At 41.6% G+C, this 11,486-nt stretch overlaps 1 protein-coding gene, 1 pseudogene and 2 gene segments (V, D, J or C); 3 read left to right on the top strand and 1 right to left on the bottom strand.

Moving 5' to 3' along the window:
* LOC133015891 (Ig kappa chain V-III region MOPC 63-like) overlaps positions 1-11,486 on the top strand; it is a 56,159-nt gene that overhangs the window by 10,371 nt on the left and 34,302 nt on the right.
* The window catches only part of LOC133015892 (Ig kappa chain V-III region MOPC 321-like), a 41,954-nt pseudogene that overhangs the window by 5,301 nt on the left and 25,167 nt on the right, over positions 1-11,486 (top strand).
* The window catches only part of LOC133015893 (Ig kappa chain V region Mem5-like), a 69,901-nt gene that overhangs the window by 3,534 nt on the left and 54,881 nt on the right, over positions 1-11,486 (bottom strand).
* Positions 1,025-9,594, top strand: slc1a8b (solute carrier family 1 member 8b). Of its 3 annotated transcripts, none has more exons than XM_061083180.1 (11): positions 1,025-1,189; positions 2,321-2,400; positions 3,126-3,341; positions 5,298-5,340; positions 5,426-5,639; positions 6,323-6,422; positions 7,510-7,743; positions 7,859-8,053; positions 8,134-8,268; positions 8,371-8,533; positions 9,448-9,594. In XM_061083180.1, the coding sequence occupies exons 1-11, from the start codon at positions 1,025-1,027 to the stop codon at positions 9,592-9,594; spliced, it is 1,692 nt and encodes a 563-aa protein (XP_060939163.1). The 3 variants fall into 3 exon arrangements, with proteins under 3 accessions (XP_060939163.1, XP_060939164.1, XP_060939165.1); XM_061083181.1 differs by having other exon boundaries at positions 8,371-8,521; XM_061083182.1 differs by having other exon boundaries at positions 8,371-8,479.

Genomic DNA, 11,486 nt, shown 5'->3' on the forward strand with positions numbered 1-11,486 from the left:
GGAGCTAAGGCCTGTTAGTACACAGCCTGACCTCTGAGCACATGACACAGCCTCACGTCACGCTCAGATCACAAGGACACAAAGTGTTAGGACATGTCCTGAACACAGAGGACGGATGCTGTGGTGTCTTACCTTTATGTCTGCCCTACGTAAACCTACGCAACCTGAAAGAAAATAAAAGGATGTATCTTATAATAAAAAATATATATATATATATGAATATATGGACACTTGCATACTGTCAAAGTTAAGTGTACAACTGAAGCTATGATCAAAACAAAGAAATGAAAGGAGAAAAAACTAGCAAAAAAACCCTGATTTCAAAATAAATCAGCATTAGTATAAAACTAAGGCAGTTTAAGTTTGAAACAGCACAGGGGAAGCTGGAGCCAATCCCAGCGGACATTGTGAGAGAGGCGGTACGGGGGCCACCAGTGTATTACAGGGTCAACATACAGAGACAAACCATTCACATCTACTTCCTGTCTGTATCCAAACCCAGTCTGCATGTCTTTGGACGGTTGGAGGGAGCTAGAGTATCCGAAGACAACCAACGCAAACACGGGGAGAACATTCAAAGTCCACACAGAGCGGTCAAAGCCGGGATTCAAACCTTCCTGCTGTGAAGGTTAATTTAGAGGTCAAAGTGCGAGCACATGTTCATGAATGGGAGGACTTGGGGGTGGGTAGTGACAGCTCACAATGATCTATGAATGGAGGAGCTAATCAGTGCCTTATTCTTGAGCCTCTTAAAAGAGCCTGAGTGGCTGTGAAGGAGACTGTTACCATTGGATAGGGATAATCCTTGAAGGCCGCACTTTACCAGGAATCAATTAGTTAGCGCTTCCTCTCTCAGACTGGATGAGCTCGTTCAGTGCGAGACAGGAGCCCCACTGGACCTGATTCTGTCCTCCGCCTCGGATCTTGCGGGACGCACACTGCTCTACCTCACTCAACCGGGAGATTCCGGACATTTGTAGCCGTTCAGGGGGGAGGGGGGGACACGGAGCGATCCTGAATCAGGATGGAGTGGATGAAGAAGTGCATGAAGAAAATGTTTTCACGGAAATTCAGGGAGTACGTGACGGACTACTGCAAGAGGAATGGCCTTCTGACTCTCTCGGTCTTTGCTGTGGTGACGGGCTGCGTGCTCGGATTCCTCCTCAGGTCGCTCAACCTGTCCACACAGGTATGGATGAGTAGATGGATGGATGTTCAGAGAGGATGTGAAGTATCAGGTGCATCAGAACAACAAGAGATGCCAGAGCAGGCTTAGAAAGAGTTGCTACAGAGCTGTCAGACAATACAAAGAAATTTATGTAAAAAAGGCAACTGTCATAACACGTCAGTTTTCACCCAAAACAATCTGTTTTTGGTTTAAAAGGTTCATGTTATCATTTCATTATTAATATCATCGATTTCTTTTTTTCTCCAGTTTTTCAACAACTGATTTTGGGATGTTTAAATGTCTCCTTGGAGGCCACATGTAATCCTGCTATCATGTTACTGTGACGTAAGAAGCTCTAATTGGAAACAGACTTAGTCAGCGATTAGCATCCAGCGCACTGAGAATACGACCTTCGACCTTATATCTTTGACCACATCCTATAAAACAGCATCTTCATCTGCTGACCAACAAAACAAACTGTGAAACACAAACAGAACTATTCAAGAGGATTTTTTTACCTGCCTATATTGTTCGGAATACGAACAATAGTATCTTTACCATGTTGAATCAGTTATTAACTACAAATGAGCTTAATGTGAATGATAGACATATTTAAATGTTTGGATGTCTTTCATTTGATGGAAACTTCCTGATCATATTTAAGTTTTTGAGGCAAATAAATATTGACATTAACAAATATAAAGCACATATGATATATATTGAGACACAAGCAACACTCAAAGGAGGCAAATAAGGAAAATGAATAAATTCTATCGCAAAATAATTTAAAACAGCGCTACATAAAGTCCTTATTGACTCATTAAAAACATTAGAATCTAGATTAATTCCCTGCATCAGAGAGTAAAGATATTATCATGTAAAATCAGACTCAAAGTGCATTTTACAATATCAACAGTATTTGTAAAAGATATCATATAATATAATATAATTTGATATAATAAAGGGAACGACTCAATATCAGATTTATTTTACTAACACTGTAAGCTGTAGTATGTTGTAAGTATGTTGCTGAAATGTACAAACTGTCCCAGGTCCTGTTTCCTTGGGATTTTATTCGGTCATTACATGATGCTAAACTCTGCAAAAGGGAAATTATTTTCTATGTATAAATACGTTTTGCTTATCACACAGGCCAAGATCTACTTCTCGTTCCCGGGAGAGCTGCTGATGAGGATGTTGAAGATGCTAATTCTGCCGCTCATCACTTCCAGGTAAGAAAATCTCTCACCTGCGTCGGGAACACTGGTTCTGAAGCTTTTAGAATAAACCTGTCACTTTCTATCTTGCCCTGGTCAGCTGTAAGATATAAGGAAGATAAAAGATAGAGGAGAAGGGTTCACTACTGAGAGATTTATCCTGAACCACACCTTACATTACATAAGTACGGGTTGTTTGTTACTTACAAGGCTCATACTGACTCTGTCCAGTGACGAAGTAAGAGCTGGATCTGCAATTTAGAGCATGATGACATTTGTGTAACAGCGTTTTGCATCGTTTGGGATGGGAGACATCTGCTGGTGGTTTATGATGCTGCGTTCAGACAAGTTGGCGACGTTCTATCTGGTCTGGAAGTTGTTTTCGGCATCACTCTCTCCTTCTACCAGTGTCTTCAATCTAATGTTATAAACTTGTTAATTTTGTAGAGAATGTGATAAGAATACATCAGAAACTGATTTAATTTACCTTTGCATTATGTGCTTCTTCATTGTATGAAATGCCCAAAATTAAAACATGATTACTTCTTCTATATTTCTTTTTCTTCCAAACTGATCTTTTGTTGGGACTGGAATGTTTTTTTTATTTTGATAATTCCCTCAAAATAATTTCTACAAGCTGCAAATGAACAATGAATCAACACATGCAACTCTCATAGTCTGATTTAAAATGATTTAATCCGAAACAAAGGCTTTTCCACATCTCCTGTTCTGCCATCCAGTCTTATGTCCGGCCTTTCAGCCATGGACACAAAGGCGAGTGGCCGCCTCGGAGTCCTGACCATCACCTACTACCTGTGGACGACCTTCATCGCCGTCATCGTTGGCATCGTGCTGGTGCTCATCATTCACCCGGGGACGGGCTCCGAGAAAGAAGGTCACCACGCGAGTTCAGGACCTGTCATGACCTCCGCTGACGCTCTGCTGGACCTCATCAGGTAAACATTTGACACATTGACGAGGAGAAGTCGTGATGGTGTTGCTGTGACTTCAAGATTTACCACACTGAAAAGATGCTGAACCCCAAACTCGCTCTACACCTGACCTCTGACCTCCTTGTTGAAGTTGAACCCAAAAAGAAAACAATAATTCTTTGTGATTCTAGAGCAACGGTTGTTGGACACAAGATGGTAACAGATGAGGAATTGATATTATGTTAATGTTAAAATAATCCGTCCAATAGTTGCTGAGACTTTTTAAAAAGCCACAAATGTGTGTCGACGGGACCTCGCAGCCTCGGCTCCATCCCCGATCGCTACAGCGCAGACTCTGACTCCGAATGCACTAAATGGAATATTTTGGTCGTCATGGTGATAACAACTCCATGTAAAAAGCACATATGCCAACCCATGGGAGGGCAGATAGTAGGATTCATCCTCTGGGCACCATGAATATATAAACCAAATTTCAATCTTCTCTATTATATATATTAATTGTTGAGAAATGTCCGTCTTGACCAATCACTGCCATAGAGATACGTAGCTAGCATGGATATGAACAACTTACTCTGATTTAGTCTATTTGCTTGTCCATGTGTTTGAGAATATACTTTTTCACATTTCATAGAAAGACCTTAATTGTGAAGAAATAAACTAATCAAGCTTTCCTGGTAAATAGATTTTCTTCTGTTTGTCAGAAACATAAGAAGGGACAGTGAAACTATTGTCAGACACAATCTTCGTGGTAAACTAATACCATCCCCTCACTCTTCCCGTGCGAATGAAGACCCCCCCCCCCCCCCCGTCATGGGATTTTCAAGAGATTGAAGGTTTTCCACCCAATCTAATTCCTGTTTTCCAGGACTAAGATGGTGCAGTGCAACATCATCTTCTCAGAGAACGAGTTTGATCCTGCGAGCCGACGTTAATAACTTTCGCAAAAAACAAAAGTCTCCTGACTCATTTCTCCTGACATTAAATGAACTCTTAAGATTTCTAAAATTACGATTAAGCAAATAAAATGGGAACAAATTTTGATTTGAAACACTTGATAAATGAAACTGACATTTGCAAGCACATGTGATGTTGAACTCTCCACTGTCTTTAAAATCTTGCACTTAACAAAGTGCTTGTATGATAGTCGCAGTGTCATTCCAATGCAGCAGGTCAGCTAAGAATAGGGAAACACTTAATTGTGATCTGTTAAGCCTGCACTTTCTCCCTTATGCACTGTTACGCTGAGCGAGCGGGAGCCTGCATGCTGCTGGGGAGCGTGAGGCGAGCTGGGCTTACCGCCGTGGCCATGTCCGAGATCCACTAATACCTGCGTCTTAAACCTGATTATTTTAGAGAGCTGTGGCCGACGCGTCTCTGTTGCTCTTTCAGTCCTCTTACGTGTGTTTGATGAGCTTGCAGCCGGGGTTCAGTGTCCCTGACGCACGTTGGACAAATACACTCCCAGTACATGATGCTGGACATTAAAGGCCTGTCTCTGTTTTCCTGCGCTGTACGAAAAGACAACAGGAGGTAGTCCATGTGGGGAAATGGCCCCTGTGAGTGTTACGATGTTGTATAATATATTTCAAGTTCATAAAACAGCCTTTTACTGGTGTAGCAGCGCAAAGTGGAGATAGGTCAGCTCCTCTTTTACATACTGTTCGGTGGCTTCATCACCTTTATTACCAAGGAGGTTCTGGTTTCTTCTGGATCTTGTGCATTTTAAAGTGGTTTCAGAGTGGACTCCTTGATGGAGGTATGTCCTCGACTGAGTGCGTTGTAGTTTATTTTAGACTGATTTGATTTGTTGTATTTGTAAAATCCTCATTACCTCTGTGAAGGAGGTGATGTTTGTTTGTCTGTTTGTCAGCAGCATTACTCGAGAACTACAGAACTAATTTACATTCAATTAACGTTCCATTCATGCTTTGACATTTGTCTATGTGCTCTCTTTTACAGGAACATGATCCCGTCGAATCTAATCGAGGCAACTTTTCAGCAGGTGAGTGGACAAAAAGAGGAAACTCACACACTCCTTATTAATTAACATATTGACTGATCTCTGTGCTTGCTCTCCTGTTCTTCAGTACCGGACAGATTTGGTGCCCATTGTGCAAAGCTCTGATTCAAAGGAGTCCCAGGCCAACTATGTGTACGTGATGCCCGACTACCACAACCCTCGCCTGGGCCACCCGGTCTTCCTGGAGATCACCCCTGCGCCCGACATCAAGTATAAGATTGTGCCCAGTACGAGCAAAGGCATGAACGTGCTGGGGATCGTTATCTTCTCGGCCACCATGGGTGAGACCATCACACAGCTCATTGTATCACAGCATAACATTTCAAAATTCTACTTTCTATTGTGTCAGCTTCCATTGCAGGCTTAGAAGTGGCCACCAATGGTGCCATTAACTAGTAATAAAGCTTTACAGGTCATACATACTGTACGTCATTATTACATTCATGGCACGTAGCTGACACAACTTTGGGGTTGCCAGGTTGTGAAATATCCCCCTGTCAGTTTTTTTTATCTCCCTCCAATGGGATGCGTCTTCTCTTTGGCTCTTTGCTCCATTGGTGAGACTCTTTCAGATAAAAATGGATAACGTAATTTTCATTGGAAGGTTATGAACTCATTTTCGACCAGTAGCAGAGGAAAAATACATGGTCGTAATCTGATCTTATATTAGATTCTTTGCTGCATCATAGTGTATGCAGAGTTTAAACTACTTTATATTGGTGATAGCGTGGTGTGATGGTTCCCAACCTAAGGGCAGAGTTTCTCCTGAGGGTCACAAAATTGTGTTTTTTAAGTTTTTAGTTAAATGAAAGACATGGGGCGGTTTTCATAATCTAAGGTTTTGCTCTTATTAATGTCTGACATCTGTTCTAACTAATGAGCAATTGATTTATTAACCATTAATCACAGACATAAATACAGTTATAAAGAGTTACTATGATTACTAACCACAAACACATCTCAGGTCTGCTGCTGGGGAAGATGGGAGAGCGTGGCGCACCGCTGGTCAACGTGTGTCAGTGCATCAACGAGTGCGTCATGAAGATCATTAACGCAGCTATGTGGTAAGTCTGTTGTGTCTCTTGCACACACACACACACACACACACACACACACACACACACACACACACCTTTACACTATGTACAGATACACTATGTACAGACTACATAAAGTTCACTGAGCAGAGCTGGATTATTTCTAAAAATAAATCTCACACAACAACTCATGGAAGAGTCACCTGTGGCATCTGCAGTGAACTGCTTCACACGAGTGTCACCTCAGATTACATTTGTGTGAACATCCACCCAACTATTATTCACTCGTAAAAATGTTGCAGAGAAGAAAGCATCAATATTTGGAGGGTATATGTAGGTCAGTAAAAGTTAAAAGTACCTGAAAAGACATGAAAAATTAGCACTTAAGTACAATAACAAAGTAAATGTACTTTACAACATCCCACCACTGCTCACACTTGTGATTGTCTCATTCCAAACTCGTGTGCATTCATTTGCTGATATAACTGCCTCCTCTCTTATGGCCTGGCTGCTGGATTTTAGCCACAGGAGCATTAGCGAGGTCGGCTGCTGATGTTGGACGATAAGGCTTCGGTGTTCCAATTAAATCTAAATGCGTTTAGATGGGGTCAGGGACAGGCCAGACAACTTCTTCCACACCAGTTTTGAAAAACCAGTTCCTACCATTCAAAAAATACCTTTTACATTATCCAACCTAAACTGTTGAGCCAGTTTAACATACTATACATTTCAACAATGATATTTTGTCCCACCCCAAATAAATCACAGTTAAATGAATTTGGAAGGGTTGATTATTAAATTCATACACATCCATTTATATTGATAATAAAATGATCAAGATAAACAATCTTAAAGCAACGGTATATTGCTCTAGACAAATATTCCACAGAACCGCGCAACGACAAAATTACCTTTTGTCCCATGACTCCAGTGGCATCTCTAGCGTCCATAAAGAAATGCTTTTCTGTGCATTGAACACTAGGGGGCGGGCTCTCAAATGAAATGGAATTAGGAAACAAAACTTTAAAGGTACCACTTGTCAAAAACTCTGCAGGGTACCTTCTCCCCAGATACACCATCGAACACATCCTCTTCTCTCTGCTCCTCCGTGCAGGTACTTCCCTTTCGGTATTGTGTTCCTTGTGGCCGGGAAGATTCTGGACATGCACGACCCCGCCCACCTGGGAGAGAAGCTGGGCATGTACTTCATCACGGTCCTGTCCGGCCTGTTTGTGCACGGCCTCATCCTGCTGCCGCTCTTCTACTTCTTCTTCACCCGCAAAAACCCCTTCACGTTCATCAGAGGGCTGCTGCAGGCTCTTGTCATTGCACTGGCCACGTCATCCAGGTAGGAGCAGATAGATCTTTTGATGTTTTCATTTCTAATATTCCAGACATGTAGACGTGGCCCAGTCCGTTCGCCGAGTACCTCCTTCCACGTCTTTTCTCTTCTTCCTCTGCAGCTCGGCCACTTTGCCGATCACCATGAAGTGTCTTCTGGAGAACTGCGGAGTGGACCGGCAGATCGCTCGCTTTGTGCTGCCAGTGGGAGCTACCATCAACATGGACGGGACAGCTCTGTACGAAGCCGTAGCGGCCATCTTTATTGCTCAGGTCAACGAGTACGACTTGGACCTTGGCCAGCTGGTCACCATCAGGTGAGAATGGATACTGAACTCCCTATGACGTGTTTGTTGAGTTGAAATGTGCAACATACTTGACTCTTTTCTCTGATCAGTATAACAGCGACGGCAGCCAGCATCGGGGCTGCTGGGATACCTCAAGCAGGTCTGGTTACCATGGTGATTGTCCTGACCTCGGTAGGGTTACCGCCTGCTGACATCTCGCTGATTGTGGCCATCGATTGGGTTCTGTGAGTTCCGCTGAAAGTTATTAAGCCATACGAAGCATTGGTGGGTATCTTCGGTAGGACGGTGTGTAAATGATTTCTTCCATTTTTCTTTTTCTTTTACAGCGATCGCTTCCGCACGATGATCAACGTTCTTGGTGATGCATTAGCTGCTGGGATCATGGCTCATTTATGTAAGAAGGACTTTGAGAAGGCAGCCGAACCCACCACAGAAGTTGCCTCCACTGCTGACGACAACGGAGGTGGCCCCACACGGGTGAGAAGGACCGTTTCTATTTGACCAGTTTAAGATTGCAAAATGAAGCGTCGAAAACTGCCTGAATATAGGAAGTATTTATTTTACAAGATTAAATATGGACCAACTATCAAAGCAAATTATGTCTCCAGTCTGGCTCTTATCTTTGCAAGACTGGACTGTGTACAAAGATGGATGACATGACAGCTTCCCTACAGTAAAGCTAATCGTCTTGATCGTCCCCTGGTGGTTGGCTGCATAGGTCATAACCTCCGCCTTCTCCATGTTAGTGAATGGGTCACGGACCAAACTAAAAAAGTCAAACTACAGTTAAAATATGTTTTTGAAAAAGAAGGTTTTTGTCGTTTTATACAATGGAGTTTTAGGGCCACTCACAGGAATGTTAGTTAGTTCCACTTGTTGCTTATAATTATTGTAATATTACGACTTCATTCTTTGAAATCTCAGAATTTCTTTACCTATGGCCATAATACTCTCATAATTGTATTGGTAGGTGTTTATCTTTCCCGTTAAAGTTCAGCTTTAATTATTATTTGATGGGATAAAAATACGATAAAATGTCATGATTGACATTTGACTTGTGACGACGTCAAAAGCTCAAGATGGCCGCATCAGGATCTGATATTTTACTCTCATTTTGTACGTGGAGGAAGTGGAGTTGTCCATCTTTATATACAGCTGTACATGCTTTCAGCTAAATGCTGTCATCAGCATGTTGCGATGCTTGATTTAAATATAAATTGCAATGCAGGTTAGAAGTCTGGAGCATTTTGACAGGTTAAACATGTGTGTAATAAACATAAGGCATTTTATTTATTTTTGATTTAAGCCCCAATTCATTATCCAACTCCACAATAAACAACAACCTTTCAGAACTTCTTTCACAACTTTAACTAATTGTGTGGCTGTTTGCGTTTCCCACACAGAGAGACACAGTGATCTCCTTTGGGAATCAGAGCATGGCGATGTCCGATGCCCCTCTGATCACACACCGCTGTGATTACGTGTTCGAGGTGGACGGAGACATCGTGCTGGAGAGGCCTGTGGCCTGCTACAACCTCTGCCAAGTCTGAGGCGCTTCCACCAGAAGGACAGCGAGTCATACTGCCTTCTACGGAGATTCACCTCTCAGGATGAAAGGGGCTGACGTCCGAGGCCCTGATAATCCAAGTTGGGTTTCCATCCTAAATGAGAGCAAAGATTGAGTGTGGTGGTGTCGGAGTTAGACGGCGTAAATAGGCTTTGCCTGTGCCATGCCGAAATCAAAAAATAACCCCCCATTACTTGACATTCACTGTACGTGTGTGTCTCTATTCAGTTGTGACTGGATGACGGGATGTGAGGAGACGCATTAAGTGTCACATGAAATCTCACTACTGTACAAATGCACCTGCAGACATGTGTTGCGACATGCATTACATGATTCGTGTTTATCAGTTAGATGATCACAGTGGGCCTGATTCTAAAGAGGTTCGACTACAGATCTAGATTTAAGTCAAGGTTCTGAGTTGCCTTAACTCTCAGTTCTGAAAATGAAACTGAGAGCCTGACTGACTTGAAAGCAAACCGGAGGTAAAAGATGAGACTCACATTCATGTTGTTCAGGTGAACCTTTATGTTGTCTATGGATAGTTATTAAAGCAACACTCACAAAACATATTTACATTATAGTACAAAGATGTCACTTTAAGAATATTTGTTTTTATACATCGTGCATTTGATTTTGTGTTGTTTTTCTAATAAAAACCTGCCGTGCTCCAACTTCTGTTTTGTCTTGAAACTTTTTTGTGATGTGTTTGAGTCACATGTGCTTCAGATCAGTGTATCTCTGCCTTTACTAGGCATTCGAGAGCGATTAGAAGTCACAACTGACCACTAAAAGATGCTGTAAACAGTTACAATGTGCAGCTTTTGTCATTTCAAGTTGTGGTCATGTGATATTAATATTAAAAGTTATCTACATTGTCTGGCGATGAGTAACGACTCCATTGGCAGCACTTTTTGAACATGTCGTCTGAAGTTGAGGACCACATATTCGTTAAACACATATAGATTTTTTTTTTTAAACAAACACTTGGTTATAATGTATTTCATCAAAAACAGTCATATTATTTACCTTACAACTCAAACAACACATTTAAATGAGCAGTATCTCTTTACCGACTAGTCATGGTGGATGTGGCTGAGGAGTCGGAGTTGGAATTCACTTCCCTCTCCCCTGCACACGTGTAGATGTACTTTATTATTTTCTTACTACATAACTTGTCTGCAAATATTTTATACAAGACGGTTGTGATTCTTCATGGGGTTTTACATCAGACCACCTTACCAGTCTTTTTAAGATTCAGGTGATTCCTCCACCTATTTTAAAAATCGCAAAGTTTGGTGAAATCAATAAAAGGTTCCGACAGAACCACCAACTGAGGTTGTTTGTTAGCAGGATTACACAATAACTACCGAAAGGATTTTAACAAAACTTGGTGGAATGATGGAACCTGGGCAGGACATTTGGGGCTTGGACCCGTACAAACAGGCGGGACAAGGATTTTTTTTAAGATGGGTAACAATAGGTAATATAGTCATCTTACAACAATGCTATTGCACCATGTTTTTATTGAAATGATCCAATGTTAGAAGACATTTAATGGACTTCAATTTTAGTGTCCGTTCAAAAGCAAAAAAATAAAAACCCCACAAAAAATATCGAGAATCCATTAAAACACTCCAACAAGTGTAACCGCAAACATTGTAAAATAAATGTTTGCGGCTCCTCTGATGTAAAATACACCAAATCCACTTAAGAATTAAGGCGGAATGCAGTTTATTCCGACTGCCACTTGAAAAAAAAAAATTTGACTTGCATTTTTTCATGCAAATATAACAAGACTGCTGAGAAAACTAAACAGTACCAGCACGTCAGTAGAAAAAAAAGAAATCATGAAACATGACAGTTCAAGACTACAAG

The sequence above is a fragment of the Limanda limanda genome, chromosome 12 (genome assembly GCF_963576545.1).
Source record: "Limanda limanda chromosome 12, fLimLim1.1, whole genome shotgun sequence".
Taxonomy (NCBI): Eukaryota; Metazoa; Chordata; class Actinopteri; order Pleuronectiformes; family Pleuronectidae; genus Limanda; species Limanda limanda.

Excerpts from the sequence above, each read along its gene's own strand:
- slc1a8b (XM_061083180.1), top strand. The coding sequence starts at position 1,025 with ATGGAGTGGATGAAGAAGTGCATGAAGAAAATGTTTTCACGGAAATTC. Across the intron at positions 3,342-5,297 it reads GCTCTGCTGGACCTCATCAG|GAACATGATCCCGTCGAATC; the intron begins GTAAACATTTGA and ends TCTCTTTTACAG. Across the intron at positions 8,054-8,133 it reads GGCCAGCTGGTCACCATCAG|TATAACAGCGACGGCAGCCA; the intron begins GTGAGAATGGAT and ends TTCTCTGATCAG.